The sequence below is a fragment of the Cyprinus carpio genome, chromosome A14 (genome assembly GCF_018340385.1).
Source record: "Cyprinus carpio isolate SPL01 chromosome A14, ASM1834038v1, whole genome shotgun sequence".
NCBI classification, from domain to species: domain Eukaryota; kingdom Metazoa; phylum Chordata; class Actinopteri; order Cypriniformes; family Cyprinidae; genus Cyprinus; species Cyprinus carpio.
Genome location: NC_056585.1, coordinates 9027196 through 9046279, shown reverse-complemented (window position 1 = coordinate 9046279; position 19084 = coordinate 9027196). Strand labels below are relative to the sequence as shown.

At 39.1% G+C, this 19084-nt stretch overlaps 1 protein-coding gene across 1 annotated transcript; it reads left to right on the top strand.

Annotated features, from left to right (window-relative positions):
- Positions 1-1856: 1856 nt before the first annotated feature.
- Positions 1857-14003, top strand: kdm2ab (lysine (K)-specific demethylase 2Ab). Its single transcript, XM_042769857.1, is given in 22 exon segments — positions 1857-2058; positions 2807-2845; positions 3532-3670; positions 3875-3953; positions 4040-4086; positions 4191-4369; positions 4670-4776; positions 4892-4985; positions 6326-6489; positions 6594-6792; positions 7000-7263; positions 7359-7436; positions 7510-7773; positions 8474-8605; positions 8693-8773; positions 8921-9184; positions 10108-10140; positions 10263-11182; positions 12156-12319; positions 12402-12548; positions 13179-13391; positions 13485-14003. Coding segments are annotated over 21 exon segments (3786 nt in total). The 5' UTR covers positions 1857-2058; positions 2807-2809; the 3' UTR covers positions 13667-14003.
- The last annotated feature ends 5081 nt before the right edge of the window (positions 14004-19084 follow it).

Below are 19084 nucleotides of genomic sequence, written 5' to 3'. Positions count from 1 at the left end.
ACAACTAAACCTGCTCCCCTTCTATCTCCTGTCCTTGCTGCCTCTCAGCTAGCCTCATATTTCAGAGAGGCAGGTCCTGTGTAGAGCTTCATCCAGACAAACCCGTCTCCCAGAGCACCTGAGCGGCCTAAGCACAGCGCCCCCTGCCGCACAGCTGCGGCTCCTCCAACACGACCGATCCCTGAAGAAAGCAGCCCAACAGATACACTGCCCTTCAAACAGTTCCGGATCAGGAAGATTTTAATGTTTTTTTTTAAAGTCTTATTTAGTCATGTCTGTATCATGTATTTTAGTCACTCCTGCTCATCATGGCTGGATTTATCTGATCAGAAATGCAGAAAAAACTGTAATACTGTGAAATATTATTGCAAATTTTTTTATGTGTTTATAAAATTTTTATTTTCATCAGCATTATTAATCCAGTCTTTCAGTGTCACATGGTCCTTAGAAATTATTTATTATCAATGTTGGGAACAGCTGTGCTGCTTAATATATATATATATATACACACACTTGGAACCTGTGATATTTTTTTTCTGGACCCTTTGATGAATAAAAAGTTAAAAAGACTTTTTGTAACCACCACCATTCAAATGTAGTCAGTTATTTTCTTTCTTTCTTTCTTATCTTTTTTTTTTTTTTTTTCTTTTCTTTTTTTCTTTTGTTGAAAGAAATGAATGCTTTAATAAAGTGCTTTTATTCAGCAAGGATTTTTTAAATTGATAAAAAGATTTCTATTTTAAATAAATGCTGTTCTTTTAAACTTTATTCATCGAATCCTGAATCCTTAAAAAAAGTATCACAGATTCCCAAAACATTTTAAGCAGCACAACTGTTTCCAATATTGATATTAATTCAGCATATTAGAATGATTTCAGAAGGATCATGTGACACTGAAGACTGGAGGAATGATGCTGAAAATGTTTCCCAAAACGTTTTAAGCAGCACAACTGTTTCCTGTGTGTAATAAATTCCTATATTGCAAATCAATTACATTTCAATACAATTTTAAATTTCAATAATATTTTACAATATTGCTGTTTGTATTTCTGAATAAATGCAGCCATGATGAGCAGATCTTTTTTCAAAAACATTACAAATCTTCCTGATCCCATGTTTTTTTGTTTTGGTCTGTATCTTTGTGTGTCTCCTGGTTCGTTTTTCCTCACGCTCATGTGTCTGATATCAATATATTGTTTGGTTTTATGTTTTGGTGTTGCTGTTCATAAGGATTGTTTATAACTGTAGTAAAGTACACGTCTTTAAAATGTTTCAAATGAGGGATGGTTGAATTGTGCGTGTTCTGTAACTATCTATTAAAACGAGACTTAAGAAACGTGCTCTTGTTGTAATTTGCATTAATGTCCATACAGCCAAGGTTTAATATTTGAAATGTCTTTTAATAGATTTAGTTTTTGACGTGGATTTAATCTCTAACAGCGACCAATCAGAGGACAGACACGCTTGGATGTTTCTGAATGATGGCAGGTGGCTGTTTTACAAGACAATCAATATTTTAATGCCTTCTTTTTAATCCTCTTCTTAAGAAAATCAACCAATGAGTTTTCGGAGATTATACACGTTCGCTGATAGGTTTATATTTCAAGAAAAAATATTCTTGCCAGTAATAGGCTGCCATAATGACCCGATTTTCACTCCGCGGCCAATAAACTGCTCGTTATGAGCAACAATAGGAACATTTATTGGCTCCCGAAATATAATGAACGAGCAAGGGGCGTAGACGAGCAATCGCTCCCTTATGATGGGCATCCGTTTGAACCAATCATATCTCGCCTCATTTGCATCCCGCCACCTCATTGGCTGTTTATTTCAGGGGCGTGTCGTGTGAGTATGAGTAGTAGTGGAGTGTGTGTATCGTGACAATCTGAAAATGGCGGATGAAAGCGGATTGATTTAACTTTATCGTACAAAATTAAGAATATCAAGTGAAGAGCGACACAGTTGCACAGGATGAATTTGCAGTCCGACGTGAATTTTTAAGCCTGTTTCCACAGAGCGACTCGACACTATCGGCGGAAAGCGAAGGTAGAAGGCTAGGTATTGTTTAAAGGTCTTTTTTGTTTTGTTTCTAGCAGGCTAGCGGGCTAGCGCGGGTTGTCAATGGTAGTGCTAGTGGATTAGTTGGGAAGCCTCCGCTGTCAGGGGCTTGGTTTTCCTACTTTATTCCCACTATGTGGTTTTTTCAGTAATAGAGCAATTACAACTCAGCCTAGTGATGAAAACAATTGTATTAGCATTACTGGTTCTCGGTCAAAAGTAGTGGAGCGTTCGCTCAGGCTAGCAGCTTCAGAACGGCAACAAATGACAGTTAACTGTCACAGCTCTTCAATGTTTATTTACTTCACGAGCAGCAGGTCAAAGAGACCCGATTGCTCGGCGTTTGAAACGTGTAGTTTCGTTTTGATTTGTTGTCTGAGAAGTGGGAAGTTGGGAGCGATTAAACCGACTCTGTTGTACTGCTGGTTTACATTATGACCGTGTCTCAAAGCCTGGCGAGTCTACTACCTAGACAGCGTTTAACTCTGCGGTTGTGTAGGCAGCTCAGTGGGGTTGGTGACACATGCACCGGTTGCAGATGATTTCAGTCAATATCTCGTCACAAGTCATATTTCTGTGGAGTATATATATATTTGGACGTATGTTAAGTAACGTTAGGTGGTTTAAGTTAAGGTTGGTGATTTGTTTTGCATTCTTCCTGTCACTCACGCTGGTTTCAGCTCGCTGCCATTCATTGATTACAGCGTCTGCAACAAACCTTCTAGTGATCTATCCCTTCATTTTTCAGAGCATGGAAGAGGACAGTTCCCGTTATAGCAAACGCCTGGTAAGTTTCTCATTTACTCAGCAGCTATTAAGTGAGCTAAATTGCTTTCTGGGGAACATTTGTATGTGGTTTTAACATAACGTTATGACGTCGACAGCTGGCGCACTCGGGCTGACGTCACACCCGAGGGCTTTGTTGATATTACAGTGAACACACAGCAAAAGGAAGAGACTGTCCAAACCTGATTCTCATGTGTTTACACTGCCTTATCACTTAGACTGTGCCACAGCAGCAGGAAAATAATAAACTGGCTTCTTTAATATTTACTTTAAATTGGGATCCACCCTTTCTGTGGTTCACGTGGCTCATAAAACTCTGATGGAGCATTTGAAACTAAAGATTAGGATGAACATACATCCTCTTTTTCTTGGACGTGTCCTGGCTTGGATTTCTAAGCTGCCTGAAATGTCAGAAAAAAAGAGGATGTATGGTCACCCTTGGATTTTTGTTGGAAAATGCTGATGAGCTGGTTTTATGAAACTACGACTAGATCTGTTTGAGTTTAACACTAGTCTGTTAATGTTTAAGTCAAAGTGTGTTGTAGTAAAAATATTATATTTTATTAATGGCTGGTTGCCCAGCTATATAAATGCCAATCATGATGAATTCAGAGGAAGTGGGCATTGCATTTCTGTGTTAATCCGAGTACTGTTTCCTCTGCGTCTTATTTTGTTTTGTGTTTTCAGCGGACTGGCACACGGCGGCGATACCAAGACGACAGCATTTCAGATGATGAAATCGAAGGGAAGAGGTCCTTTGACGTTGACGAGAAACTCCAAAGTGATCGCTACAACTCCGATCTGGTCAAAATTATGGATGGGAAAGGTGCGTTTTGGACCTTGCTTGTTGATTAGTTCCTGCACTGACTTCTAGTGAGCTCCATGTGCTGAGTTTCGGTTCCTCTTATCCTAGCTAACCATATTGTGAGTTTTCTTTGCCACTGCCACATATGATTTGGTTATGAAGCAACATTTTCTGTAAAGCTGTTTTGAAATGCTTCTATTGTTGTAACAACGGTGTTCTTTGCAGACTTCACCTTGGAGTACATCCAACGGGAGGGACTCCGGGACCCCATTATCTTCAAAAAAGCAGATGGTCTTGGCTTAAAGTATGGCTTATTTCATCATGCCAGTGTTTGTGGCCACTGGACTCATTTGAAACTCATCAGCTCCTTATATTATCTGTCTTTTGTAGGATGCCTGACCCAGACTTTAGTGTCAGTGATGTGAAATTGTTTGTGGGTAAGAACAGAAGTTTTTGTTCCTCTGTCACTCTCTCATGTCTTCAACATCTTTATTATCTGTGACTCCTGCTAACGTTCCCTCCCCTACCTTTACTCTGATAGGCAGTCGCAGGATGGTGGATGTGATGGATGTGACCACTCAAAAAGGCATTGAGATGTCAATGGGTCAGTGGAGGAGATACTATGAGACGCCGCCTTCTGAACGTGAAAAGCTGTACAATGTGATCAGCCTGGAGTTCAGTCACACAAAACTAGAGCATCTAGTCAAGAGACCTACCTCGGTATGTGTGCACACGCAATTAGTGTTCAACCGAGTATTTGCTGAATGTCTGTAATCTTTTGGCTAATTATTGTTATACAGATTATTTGATGAATGTATTTTTTTTTTTTGCATTATAAATATAATAATTAATGTATTAAATTAAAATTATTGTACAAGTGTTAAATTTCTGGATTTTTTTATTTAAATAAATGTTGGGTGTTATTTAATGTTATTTTATGAACATTGTTGGTAGTTACATTTTCGGTTGACCTCTGCACAAGCATTATTTAATGTTTATGTGTTGGCTTGTTTCAATTAGGTTGATATGATTGACTGGGTGGACAACATGTGGCCACGGCATCTTAAAGAAAGTCAGAGAGACTCCACCAATGCCATTATAGACATGCAGTACCCTAAAGTACAGAAGTAAGTTGTTTTTTTTGTTTATTCATACAATTCAATTTAAACTCTTTTTTGTTTGAACACTAGGGAACCGTGAACTTGCTTTATGAAGATTGTTCATACCAGTCGTGTTTTTCAGGTATTGTCTGATGAGCGTCGAGGGATGCTTCACAGATTTCCACATAGACTTTGGAGGCACATCAGTCTGGTATCATATCCTCAGGGGAAGAAAGGTGAGTGCTTTCTTAAAGGTACAACGCTATGTAGTGTGCTGAGTTCAGAATCAAATACTTACGCTATGTAGTGTGCTGAGTTCAGAATCAAATACTTGTACTTCCGACTTCAGCAGAAATAGTATGTGAAACGAATGCATAATGCAGTATTAAACATTTCAAATAGTGTTCTATGTTGCATGTTTAATTCAGTGCTAATTCATGGAGTGCCGTCTAATTTTCATGGGAAATATTTAGCACAATTAATCCAGTTTGGTCTTAAATATCTTAACATTGTCTAGTCTAATTAAATAAGTCATGAAAGCATTCATGACTGTAATTACTTCGAGTTCAGAAGTCAGGCTGTCAAGGGTCTACAGATGAAAAATAGCCTTTTTGGCTAATTCGAGCACATTTACAGCCATGTTTGTCTTCGAGGCCCCTTTTTAAATTTAATTTAAAAGGTGCTGTATGAAATTAAAAATCACTCACCAGTCACGTGTGAAAAAATTGAATTGAAGGATGCTGTAATTGAATATGAATTCAGTCTGTTTTGTTGTGGACTGTGTAAACAACTTCAGGTTGAGTATACTGCATATTTTGGCGTTTTGTTGGAATCTATTTTAAACATACACTGCCATTCAGAAGTTTTGTGTTGGGAAGGTTGTTTGTTTTTTTTTTTTCAGAGCGTTTTTTTTTTTTTTGTCAAGGCTGTTTTATTTAATCATCATTCTGGCAACCTGCATGTGGGTAAAAGCAGTAATATTGTGAAATATTACAATTTTACATTTTATACAACTTTTCTATTTGAGTATATTTTATAATGTATTTCTGTGAACAAAGTTGAGTTTTTAGCCTCATTACTTCAGTCTTCAGTGCCACATGATTCTTTAGAAATCATTTTAATACGCTGATTTGCTGATTATCTGATTATCAATTATGAAAACAGTTGTGCTACTCCATATTTCTGACTCCAGGATTCTTTGATGAATAGAAATGTCAGAAGAACAGCATTTACTTTGTAACAAATCTCAGCAAATGTTTTTGCTGTCAGTTTTGGTCAAATGAATGTGTCAGAAATGTCAATTTCTTAAAAAAAAAAAAAAACCCTGATTGACCCCAAGCTTTTGACCAGTAGTGTAGTTATAGATTTGTGATTCATCTTTTGAGAATAATCTTCTTTCTCAGGTCTAATTGCTGTTGGGCTGTTTGATCGTTTTGGATAAGCCTCTCCTTCTCAAATCATTTTGTTCTTTATAATTGCGGCATTTATAAACTTTTTGAACCTGTGTGTCAGTCAGCACGTCTGGTGTTTCATAATTGCCTGTCCTTATTGACCTTGTTGTTCTGAATGATCTCAGGTGTTCTGGCTGATCCCGCCCACACCTCAGAACCTGGAGCTCTATGAGAACTGGGTGTTGTCAGGGAAACAGGGTGACATCTTTCTCGGCGATAAAGCCAGTATGTGCCAACGGATTGAACTGAAGCAAGGCTACACATTCATGATCCCTTCAGGTACACATGCTTATCATGCATTAAATGCTTCAGGTAGGAATCTCCCAGGTTCTCTAGGACCAAACCACTTTGTGTGTGTGTGTGTTTGTGTGTGTGTGTGTGTTTGGTATGTGTTGTTTACGTTTAAATTGAAACTCTGGTGTTTGGGGGAAACTTTCTGCACAGCTTTAACATTCCCATGCAGCTCAACATTTACAACATTGAGGACCGCACACGGGTGAGCACTCAAACAAGCACTCGATTATTCCATTGTTGCCCATTTGTGAGCTTTTTCTGACTGTCTCTGTGTTTGTGGTTTGTAGTTCAGTTCTATGTTAAGTTACGCTTTCTTTTTTGATTTGTGATGTTATGTTTTGTGTTGTTGCTTTTATTGTATTGTATGAACGTCTCGTCTCACATCTGAGTTGAGTTAGAGATGAATTGGCATTGGTCAGTGCACAAACCATAAATGTGTACAATAACATATCAATGCAATCTTAATTACATTGGAACATCTGTTTTGTGCTTCACAGGGCTAAAGAAAGAGGATGTGATTAAACAAGGAGGCTTTAATGGTCAAGAAGAAAATGTAGTGAAGGACGAGGAGGAGGAGATGGTGAAGGAGGAGCCAGAGCCGGAGGAAGAGGCAGCATCTCCTGCTCGTCCAGGGGTGAAAGTTCACCTGACACCCTTTGAGCTGCAAGGGCTTTGGGAATTACTGCACAAGTTGGAGGAATTGCCAGCACACAAGAAATGCGTCCCATCAGGCATCAGAAATGCCCCAGCATTACTCAGTGACATACGGGTGCAAACTTAACACCATGTGGCCACATAAATATAGTTGTTGGTTTTTTGTGGTAACATAAGCTCATTTCTCTATTTTTCTTTCTGTCCCAACAGAAGCTGCTAGAGGAACATGCCAATGATAACCCCAAATTGTCTTACACTGGAAAACCAATTGTCAAATGGCCCAAAAGGGTAGGTTATACACTGTGACTGCCGTTTCATACAGCATGTACAGATGTAGTGAGTTGTGTCTGCTTCTGTCTAGCCCTCGTGGTATCAGCCGCCGCCGCCTCTGTCTCTGCTGTACCGCCCGCGCGCTCCCGGTTCAGCCCCCGTGTTGCCGCCCGTTCCTCGACCCGTGAAGCCGTCTTCCTCCATCTCGGCTCTGAGACGCAGGCGTGTGCGCTGCAAGCGCTGCGAGGCCTGTCTGCGCACCGAGTGTGGCGACTGCAACTACTGTAGGGACATGAGGAAGTTTGGAGGACCAGGCAGACTCAAGAAGAGCTGTGTTCTCCGTCAGTGTCTTGCAGTGAGTGTCTGTGTTCAGTGTTAATGTCATCAGTGAAATTACTCAGAGAAAGGCTTTTTGTTTTTTAGTGTTAGAAAAGTTGGTCAAAGTTTTGTCAATTACATATATGCTACCTTTCAAAAGTGTGCGGTCCGTAAGTTTTATTTATTTATTATTGTTTAAAGAAATAAGTCAGTAATGGCATTTATAGTCAAATATTACTATTTCAAATAAATGCTGTTCTTTTGAACTTTTTATTTATCAAAGAATCCTAAAAAATTTCCCCAAATATTAAGCAGCACAATTGTTTTTAGCTTTGATAATACAATATCAGCATATTAGAATGATTTCTGAAGGATCATGTGGCACTGATGAGTGAAGTCTAGAACTAGAAATAATATTCAAATATAGCATATTAAAATGGAAAACTGTTATTTTAAATGGTAATAATATTTAATAACATTACTATTTTTACTGTGTGTTTTTATTTAAAAAATGCAGCCTGAATTAAGCATAAAGACCTTATTTCAAAAACAAATGTATAAACCCAAACATTTTGAATGGTAGTGTATATAAAAAATTGACTTGATGAATGAATGAATACAGTTTAACAATGTTGACAATGAAGCAAAGCATTATCATGAAAAGACAAAAATATAAATTGTGTAAAAATGAGCTATGTTAGAGAGTGTTGTATCTCACACTTGTGTTGTGTTTCTAGCCGGCGCTACCTCTTACTGCAGTGTGTGCCATATGTAAGGAAGGCTATCAGGAGTCTGTAGACTCCGAGTCCGTCCAAACGCTCATGGAATGCTCCGAATGCGCTCAGATCACTCATCCAGAATGTATAAAGGTACATGTACGTGTCTGTCCCACATCTTGTTTGTATGGAATTAGCTGTTATATGTACCGCTATGTTAATACCACGTGTATATTGCAGGTGCCCGGTGAGGGTATTATTAATAAGGACCTGCCCAGTTGTTGGGAATGTCCAAAATGTGTCCAGGGCAAGAAAATAGAGGTATGCTTTCTGGAAACTTTTGCCATCTGTCTTTTTTAATGCAACAAGTCATCCTGTTTAAACAGGCCTTTGCTTGAACCACTCATTAGATGATAATTGGATCTAAAGACTAATTGTGTAATTAGGTTTTTTTTTTTTTACCTGAAGTCTTCCAGTAGTAGTGAGGAGGACACAGACAGCAGTGTGTCCAACGGCAGTCGCTTGTCTGGTCCTCCGGCTAAGCGAGCATACAGAGAAGGGATTGGGGTGGGGGGTCTGCGTATAGGACGCAGAGGCCGCCCACCCCTCTCCTTCTCTTCGCTGCCTCTGACCCGCTCCAGACGGCAGCCGCCTCCTTCCCAGAGACTCCTGCTGCAGCACCAGCAGAACAGGAGGAGAGCAGGAGCACTGGAGTTACAGCTCAGGAAAAGGGTAAGAGTTTAACAGATAGCCTATGATGTTGCTTTACATTCATTACATTTACATTTGTACTGGAGTTACAGCTCAGGAAAAGGGTAAGAGTTTTACAGATATGATGTTGCTTTACATTCATTACAAATATATTTAAAATGTAATTTATTCCTATTTATTAAGTTTCAAAGCTAAAATATTTCAGCATTCATTACTCCAGGCTTCAGTGTCACATCATTCTGTGTTAATTTATTCCTGTGATCAAAGCTGAATTTTCAGCATCATTACTGTGTCACATGATTCTACAGAAATCATTATAATATGCTTTTTTTGTGAATTTTAATACATATTTGTCAGGATTGTTCGGATGAACAAAGTTTGAAAGAAGATCAATTATTTGAAATGTAAAACTTTTGTACGATTTTAGATTCTAAATGTTTTCTGTTAGGTTTGATTGATTTAATAATGCATCCTTGATGAATCCAAAATATTAATTTAAATTTTTTTAATAGAAAACATACTAGAACACAGTATGAGAACCAACAGCACTATTATAGACAGTCAAAAATGAAAGGCACTTTTTAAAAAAGTTCCAATCTCATTGGCTTACTTAACATAGTTTCTGGGAATTTTTTTTATTGTATATCATGTTCATATATATATATGTATGTGTATATGTGTGTGTGTATGTATAAAAGCCTTGTGGCAAGAAAACAAAACAAGATATCATCAAGTACTCCTGTATATTAAGAGTTTCTTGCTTTTCACCTCTTCTCACTTCTTGCCCATTAATTTCACGTAAAACATGAATGACTCCGGTTGGCCTGATGCTCTCTTTTTGTCTTAAGTGGCCAGTGCCAAATTAAGTTGCAATGTGAATCTGGCTTTATGACGATTGTCAAACTCTCATGTAATGTAGTTTGATTTCTTATTGTCTTTTGCAGATAAAATTAGAAAGGAACAAAATCATCCAGTCGGTGAGTGTTTTGAGCCTATAACATGTGCTTTCCTCATCGCAGCGCATCTGTAATCTTGCTTTTACCATTCTCACACGCTCTCGGCTGTGCTTTCGTTCTCTCTATTTCTGTCTGTCTCTCAGACCCGTTCGTCTGTCTCTCTTTCTCCAAAGCTCCTGCGTCAGCGGAGTCTGGAGAGAGGGGGGGTAGTCAGAGCGGGACCCGGACGGAGCATTTCGCGTGGCCGAGGGATGTCCTCCTGTCGTGGGAGAGGGGTACGACTCCGGGGCGGAGGCCGAGGGGGAGGCCTGAGAGAAAGAATGGAGATGGAGGTCGAAAGAGATGACTCTGTGGAAGAAGAACAGGAGGAGAGGAAAGAGAACGGACAGTATAATGGTAAAGAGAACCGTCCTCAGAGACCAGGGGGTAAAGCTGGTGAAGACGAGAACGGAGAAAGCCATCGAAACGGAGAGAGCGAGGGAAGCAGTGAGGGAGGAGAGGCCACTCCATCTGACACTTCTGTGGTGCTAAGTGATGATGTCAGAGGCCAGGGGTCCTGCGTCACGGTGACGTTACAGCCATCGAGGGGTAGGCGCGACCCTAGCGCCATTGTTCCCAAACTGGAAGCCAACTTGTCTTCTAGAAGCCTTCCACAAAACCACAAAGCCCTGCTCCGTCCCCCACTGCGAAACGGCGCCCCTCGCTCAGACGGTCCTCATTCACCTGCGGACAGATTGCACGTAAACAAATCACATGCTCTTTTGTCATCACCACACACTCTGACCAGAAGCGCATCCAAACACTCACACATGGTGCGGAGTCTGAGATCAAACTTCAGAGATTCCCCTCACCGGCTGACTCGAGAGAGAATTGGGAAAAAGGCTCGATCGGAAAAGGCGAAGTCCTCAGACTCTTGTCCCAGTTCCACCTTGCGGCCCTCAGCGGAGCAGAACGGAGGGAACGAGCCCGGCTGGGAGAGAGAGGTTTGGGTGTCCGTGTTCCGCTACTTGACTCGTGCAGAGCTGTGCGTTTGCATGGCTGTTTGTAAGAGTTGGTACAAATGGTGAGTACACAATTACCACACCACACTTCTTGTGTGTTAATAATAGTAATTCTTCTTATTATGATTACTGTCATGGTTATTGTTGTTTTTAATTTTTTTTTTTTTTTAGAAATGTATCGTGTATGCTGTACTTATTTGTATATCCACGCCTGTTTTTTTAAATAAATAATAACAATAGCTATTGTAATTTCAACTGTTAAACCCTAACTGTTAAAAAATACTATTTGAATATTTTTACAGTACAACTCTAAAATGACAGTACTAATAAATATGGCTGTCTCTATTTTTAACATTAAGCCATCAAGCTTCTCTTTACATTGACAGTGGGCAGTTTGTATGTTCCTCTCATTACAATTTTGGGAAAATGGTTGCTGCATTTTCAAGTGCACATAAACTGAGGTAGAGATATGGAATATGTGCAGAGCAGCCATTAAAGTGAACCGAGCCACTCTGAGATACTGAGATACTTATGATCTGCTCATGTGTAAATAAACAGTGCCACGCTTCACTCTGAAACGTGGAAGTGTGTATTGTTTTTTTTTTTTTTAAATTGTAGCTGTTTGATTTTTATGTTTTTTTGTTTTTTTCTTTTTATTTTTAATTGTATAGAAATACTTATACTTCTCTGGTCTTAACATGTTGCTAAGATAACAGCATGCTACTCTAATCATAAACATACTGCATGCACATTGTATACATTAGTAATTAATATCTTTCAGCATTGCATGAAATGTTGGTTTATAATCCACATTTCCCTCTCTTTGTTGGCCATCTTGGATTTTTGATGCAATGCATTCTGGGATTACTTTCATCATGAAGTATACACTTGATGCTGCATCAGAATTTTGCCCAGATGAGAGATCTTGCCCATGATGCCTTTAAATGTTGCCTGTGAAGGCAGCTCACTAGGCTTTGGAACAGAGCAAGGGGTGTGTTTTTGTGTGTGTGTTCTAATACAGTGGTGTGATTATAGGGGCTGTGACAAGCGTTTATGGACGCGGATCAGTCTGAGCCGCTGCCGCTCTATAAGTCCTCAGGCCCTCACGGGCATCATTAAACGCCAGCCTGTCACTCTGGACCTCTCCTCGGCCAACATCTCCAAGAAGCAGCTCAGCTGGCTCATCAACCGCCTGCCAGGTGCCTGTTCTCACATCACCGCTGCATCTGTTTTTATACACTGTACATTTTATGTTATTACTCACAGGCAGCTCTCTCACAGGCCTTAAGGATCTGGTGCTATCAGGGTGTAATTGGGCATCAGTCTCTGCACTGAGCTCTCCAAGCTGTCCTTTACTGCGCTCTTTAGACCTTAGCTGGGCTGATGGTGTCAAAGATGCACAAATCAGGGAGCTGCTGAACCCACCAGGTAATCCTAAGACCGTTCAACTCTTATTTATTGCTATTTCTTGTATTACATGAAAATAGGGGTGTGCTATATTGACAATAATGTCTCAATAATATTATTTTAAATATTTCAATATTTTCGGGGATTTTGGTGATAATGATAATTAGAGCGTATTTAGCTGAGTGTGTTTTTGTGCTGGTGCCATGGCTGGTTTAGGCCCGTCATGAACAGCTGACTGCCAAAGCTTGTCATTATGTGCAGTGGTCAGTTCACAGCAGTATTTCTAATCATCATAACCGCAGTTCAATTTCAAATGACATTTTAAGGGCATTTTTATAAATACTTTATTACATGTATGTATCATCTTTTGTCAAATTGTTACTTTTAACAATAATTTCAATTAGAATAAGAAGGTTATAAATAAAACAAGGCTTTGTCTCTCATGGGATGTAGAGGATTAAGTAAGTAGTAAGAACAATTAAAATTAAATCAACAAAATCCATCTTTGCACTGCAGCGGTGGCACAGAAGGTGCATCTGGAAAAGCATTTATTTACACAGACTGTTCAATGCAGCTTGTAGTTTTTAATGATGTGCAAACTGAAATAATTGCACACCCCTCATTGAAACCAATGTGTCTGTGTGTCCATAGGCAGCGACAACCGTTCCCAGATGAAGAACATGCAGTGCTTGTGGCTGTGCGGTCTGGAGGTGACCGAAGCCACGCTGAGGCTGATCATCAGACACATGCCTCTGCTCACTCGTCTGGAGCTCTCGCATTGTCCCATCACAGATGGTGCTCTCAACCTCCTCAGCGCCGTGGGCTCCTCCACGCGCAACACACTCACACACCTCAACTTAGCAGGTACCCAGACACACACCAACCCATTTACAGCTCTCAACTGAGGAGTCAAACGTTAAACATGAATGCAAAAACGTCCCTGTTTGATGTTACCAGGTTGCAGCCGCCTGACAGACCGGTGTCTGGTGTACCTGCGGCGCTTGTCCTGTCTCTCCGTACTGGACCTACGCGACTGCAAAGGGGTCTCGCGACAGGCGTGCGAAAGCTTTATCTCCGAGCTGTCTGTCAATGCCCTCTACTGCCTATCAGATGACAAGCTCATCCAGAGGATATCGTAAAACCCGCCCTCCTCAGGGAGAGAGAGAGACTTTGTGAATATTTGTTTTGACTGAGAAGGACTGCAGAGTCCGAATGTGTGTGAGTGATGGCTTCTGTAGGTCTGTAGGGAGGCTCTCTGTTTGACAGAGGACTGGGTTTCATGTATAGCGGCTTAGGAGGGAGGAGCTCAAAGCATCCAGGGTGGGGCTTATATATAAATAGGTCTGGGTGAGGAGTATTCTTTTGTAGTTAACTATTTCCCTTTTTTCTGTGTTCACACAAACACTGCAATTGGCAATCAGATCGGTTCTCAGGCCTGTCATGCCATGGGCTCTTCTATTAAAGAGATCAACAGGTGCTATTCCTTTACAGTTTGATTTCTGTTTCAGAGCAGCTTTTATTTTGAGATCCTGCCTTTAAAAACCTTCACTTCTACTGTTGTCTGATACTCTAATCCATTGTCCGGATCCTGTAATCTAGACGCAGATTCATTTATCCTCAGTAGTGTGGAGGTTTTGCATTGCATTTCTCAGCCCCCCAACCCCACTCCCCCCACTTATCCCATTACTTTAAATGTCATTTTACTTGAGGAATACCTTTTTGTTCTTAATCCCTCTCCCTCCTTAATACCTGAGAGTATAGAGATATATAAATATATAAGCACTCTTGTGTAAATGTATTCCTCTCCTCCTGTAGTACGACAGAAAGAAATCTGTAGCATTATAATTATTTTCAGAAGTTTTTTCACTTTTTTTTTTTTTTTTTTTTTTCTTTTTCAAGAAAATAAAAATAATGATAAAAATGTGAGCTGGAATTGATTTGAATTAAGTGGAGATGCCGAAATCTGCATTGGTTAACCGATTAGCTGAATGCTGTATGATTTGGTTTAGATGATTTTTCAACACTGGATATAAATTAATTGCAATGGCTATTAAGACCTAGTTTCCCTGTGTTTATATGGTGGGTAGCTATACAATGCACATGATAATTCATTTATTCATCATAGAATTTGGCAGCCGAATGGCTTTATTCAACTATCAACATGAAAAAAGATTCCGGTTTTTATTGTTCCTGTCTAGTGTAAAAATCTGATTTCAAAACTCAAAAAATTCAGCTCATCTCTGTTTTGATGCTGATAAGAAATGAGTTTTCAGTACGTCCTCTCTGTTCTCAGTTCATCCTGATGTCTGATCTCAAAATAGTTTATGAATTCAGCAATATGCTATTCAGATTCTGTCTGGTTTTAAACGAGTTTGTACACTCAGGATGCACATGTTGTCTGATCTCAGATGAGTGTTTAAATTCAGCACATGACCCAGTCTAAGAAATCCCTGTCTGATGTTATTTGGTGTCAGATAAGTATCTGCTCCTGATGTTGTGCTCATGATGCCGTCTGATTTCAGATAACTATAAATTCAACTGTTGCTCTACGAGGATCTCAGAATGGTTTATAAACTCAGCTCACCCTGGTTTAATGAGTTCATTAGAACAACCTGTGCATTCTAAGATGGTTTTATAAATGTAAAACATCCCGGTCTGCTGCAGTCTGATCTCAAATTTTTCAAATGTGCCATTCCAATTCCGGTCTTAAATTAATTTTTAGACATGAAAATACATCTGTATTACACTTCTTGGTCAAGGATAACACAAAGCAAGACTTATTTCCATTGTGGTCCCTGATATTAGAAAAAAAAAATATTTTTGACAACAGGCATTTTTGGTATACATTTCATACTAATTACAAAAACATATAATTTTCACACTCAAACACACCCCACAGAGGCAATCTTCACAACAGTACAATAATCCAAATCTGTCAAATTTAAGACAGCCTATCTATAAACAACTTTTACTAAAACCCTCATAAACTGTCATAACCTTAATGTTCAAAGGCAACTTATTCCACTCCTCTCTGCACCTGAATACACAATTGCTCTTTGTCCATACAAAGCATAAACCCTTCATAAGTTAAGATCCATACTGCTCTGGCTAGTAAAATGAGCATGTCGTAATTTAACCTGGGAAAAATAAGAATTAAAATACACTGGAGCTCAATTATGAATTATTATATGTACCATTTTTAGATTCAGAAGTGGCTATCTTTTTTTAATATAACAATACAAGTTGCTGAAAGTGTCTATTTTCCACATGACTAAAACATTGTAATCATAAAACTAATCTCACCAATTTGTTTTGTAACTTTTGTAATTTTGCCATCCACATACTAAATAAATCAATCATCCAAGAGTTACACACACATTCAAAATGACATTGAACAAGTCTTATAGCCAAGCACCCTTAAACTTTCATGATCTAAAAAACTAGTATATCTTGCAATTTTTTTGGATTAGCATCAGCAACACTTTCCAAGCCATATTTACACAGCCAAGATAATAATCTGATGTTCTGTTTGCTAGGACATAACCATCAACTCTGATTGCTAAATCCTTTGCCTTATGAAATGTATAATATGACCCAAAGAGAATGGAAACTGATTTACCTAGATGTAATAGAAGCTTAATTTCAGTCAGTCATTCCTTCACCTTAACCAGCTCCTCACCTAATTCCTCCTGAATTCGTCCAGTCTCCATCTGCAACTAAAGCACAGCATCATCAGCATATAAAAACATATTTCCCTCACATGCAGTCTGAATATCCTTTATATATTTAAAAACAATAGCAGACCAAGTATGCTATCCTGCAGAACCCCTTTATTTAAGACACAATATACTCTCAAGACACAATGCCTTCTGATCTCAGATGAGTTTATAAATTGAGCACATGATCCTATCTGATCTCACATCTGTCTTATGTTATTTGATCTCAGATCAATTCTGTTTCTGATGCTGTCTTATCTCAGATCAATTTAAAAATTCTAGTGCATGACGCTGGCTCAGATGAGTTTATTAATTCAGCTGAATATGCTGTCTGATCTCAAATGAGTTTATAAATTGTGGTCATGATGCCACCTGGTTTCAAATAACTAGAACATAATGCTATATGATCTCAGATGAGTTTGTAAATTCTGTATATGCTGTCTGATCGCAGAAGGGTTTCTGAATTGAGTAGCCTACATCCCAACCTGATGCCATCTAAAGCCAAATGAGTTTATAAAATCAGCAACATGCCATGCTGATTCTGATCTTATATTAGCATGATAAATACATTCAGAACCCAAAGCTGTCTGATCTCAGATGAGTGTATAAATTCAGCACATGATCCTGTCTGATGTTATTTAATATCCGTTTCTGATGCTGTCTGATCTCAGATGAGTTTATAAATTCATCTCAACGTGCCGTCTTACTTCAGATGAGTTTATAAATTCAGCTCAACGTGCCGTCTGATCTCAGATGAGTTTATAAATTCAACTCAACGTGCCGTCTGATCTCAGATGAGTTTATAAATTCAGCTCAGTGTGCCGTCTGATCTCAGATGAGTTTATAAATTCAGCTCAGTGCCTTCTGATCTCAGATTTTGTTATAAATTCAGCTCAGTGCCTTCTGATCTCAGATTTTTTTATTAATTCAGCTCAGTGTGCCGTCTGATCTCAGATGAGTTTATAAATTCAGCTCAGTGCCTTCTGATCTCAGATTTTGTTATAAATTCAGCTCAGTGTGCCGTCTGATCTCAGATGAGTTTATAAATTCAGCTCAATGTGCCGTCTGATCTCAGATTAGTTTATAAATTCAGCTCAGTGTGCCGTCTGATCTCAGATGAGTTTATAAATTCAGCTCAAAGTGCCGTCTGATCTCAGATTAATTTATAAATTCAGCTCAATGTGCCGTCTGATCTCAGATGAGTTTATAAATTCAGCTCAGTGTGCCGTCTGATCTCAGATGAGTTTATAAATTCTCAGATGAGTTTGTTATAAATTCAGCTCAGTGTGCCGTCTGATCTCAGATGAGTTTATAAATTCAGCTCAAAGTGCCTTCTGATCTCAGATGAGTTTATTAATTCAGCTCAAAGTGCCTTCTGATCTCAGATGAGTTTATTAATTCAGCTCAGTGTGCCGTCTGATCTCAGATGAGTTTATAAATTCAGCTCAATGTGCCGTCTGATCTCAGATGAGTTTATAAAATTCAGCTCAATGTTTATAAATTGCCAATGTGCCGTCTGATCTCAGATGAGTTTATAAATTCAGCTCAATGTGCCATCTGATCTCAGATGAGTTTATAAATTCAGCTCAATGTGCCATCTGATCTCAGATGAGTTTATAAATTCAGCTCAAAGTGCCGTCTGATCTCAGATGAGTTTATAAATTCAGCTCAAAGTGCCATCTGATCTCAGATTTTTTTTATGAATTCAGCTCAAAGTGCCGTCTGATCTCAGATGAGTTTATAAATTCAGCTCAGTGTGCCGTCTGATCTCAGATGAGTTTATAAATTCAGCTCAAAGTGCCGTCTGATCTCAGATGAGTTTATAAATTCCTCTCAGTGTGCCGTCTGATCTCAGATGAGTTTATAAATTCAGCTCAATGTGCCGTCTGATCTCAGATGAGTTTATAAATTCAGCTCAATGTGCCATCTGATCTCAGATGAGTTTATAAATTCAGCTCAATGTGCCGTCTGATCTCAGATGAGTTTATAAATTCAGCTCAAAGTGCCATCTGATCTCAGATGAGTTTATGAATTCAGCTCAAAGTGCCGTCTGATCTCAGATTAATTTATAAATTCAGCTCAATGTGCCGTCTGATCTCAGATGAGTTTATAAATTCAGCTCAGTGTGCCGTCTGATCTCAGATGAGTTTATAAATTCAGCTCAGTGTGCCGTCTGATCTCAGATGAGTTTATAAATTCAGCTCAGTGTGCCGTCTGATCTCAGATGAGTTTATAAATTCAGCTCAATGTGCCGTCTGATCTCAGATGAGTTTATAAATTCAGCTCAGTGTGCCGTCTGATCTCAGATGAGTTTATAAATTCAGCTCAGTGTGCCGTCTGATCTCAGATGAGTTTATAAATTCAGCTCAATGTGCCGTCTGATCTCAGATGAGTTTATAAATTCAGCTCATGTGCCGTCTGATCTCAGATGAGTTTATAAATTCAGCTCAGTGTGCCGTCTGATCTCAGATGAGTTATAAATGCTCAGTGTGCCGTCTGATCTCAGATGAGTTTATAAATTCAGCTCAACGTGCCGTCTGATCTCAGATGAGTTTATAAATTCATCTCAATGTGCCGTCTGATCTCAGATGAGTTTATAAATTCAGCTCAGTGTGCCGTCTGATCTCAGATGAGTTTATTAATTCAGCTCAGTGTGCCGTCTGATCTCAGATGAGTTTATAAATTCAGCTCAAAGTGCCCTTCTAATCTCAGATGAGTTTATAAATTCATCTCAATGTGCCGTCTGATCTCAGATGAGTTTATAAATTCAGCTCAAAGTGCCTATAAATTCAGCTCAAAGTGCCTTCTGATCTCAGATGAGTTTATAAATTCAGCTCAGTG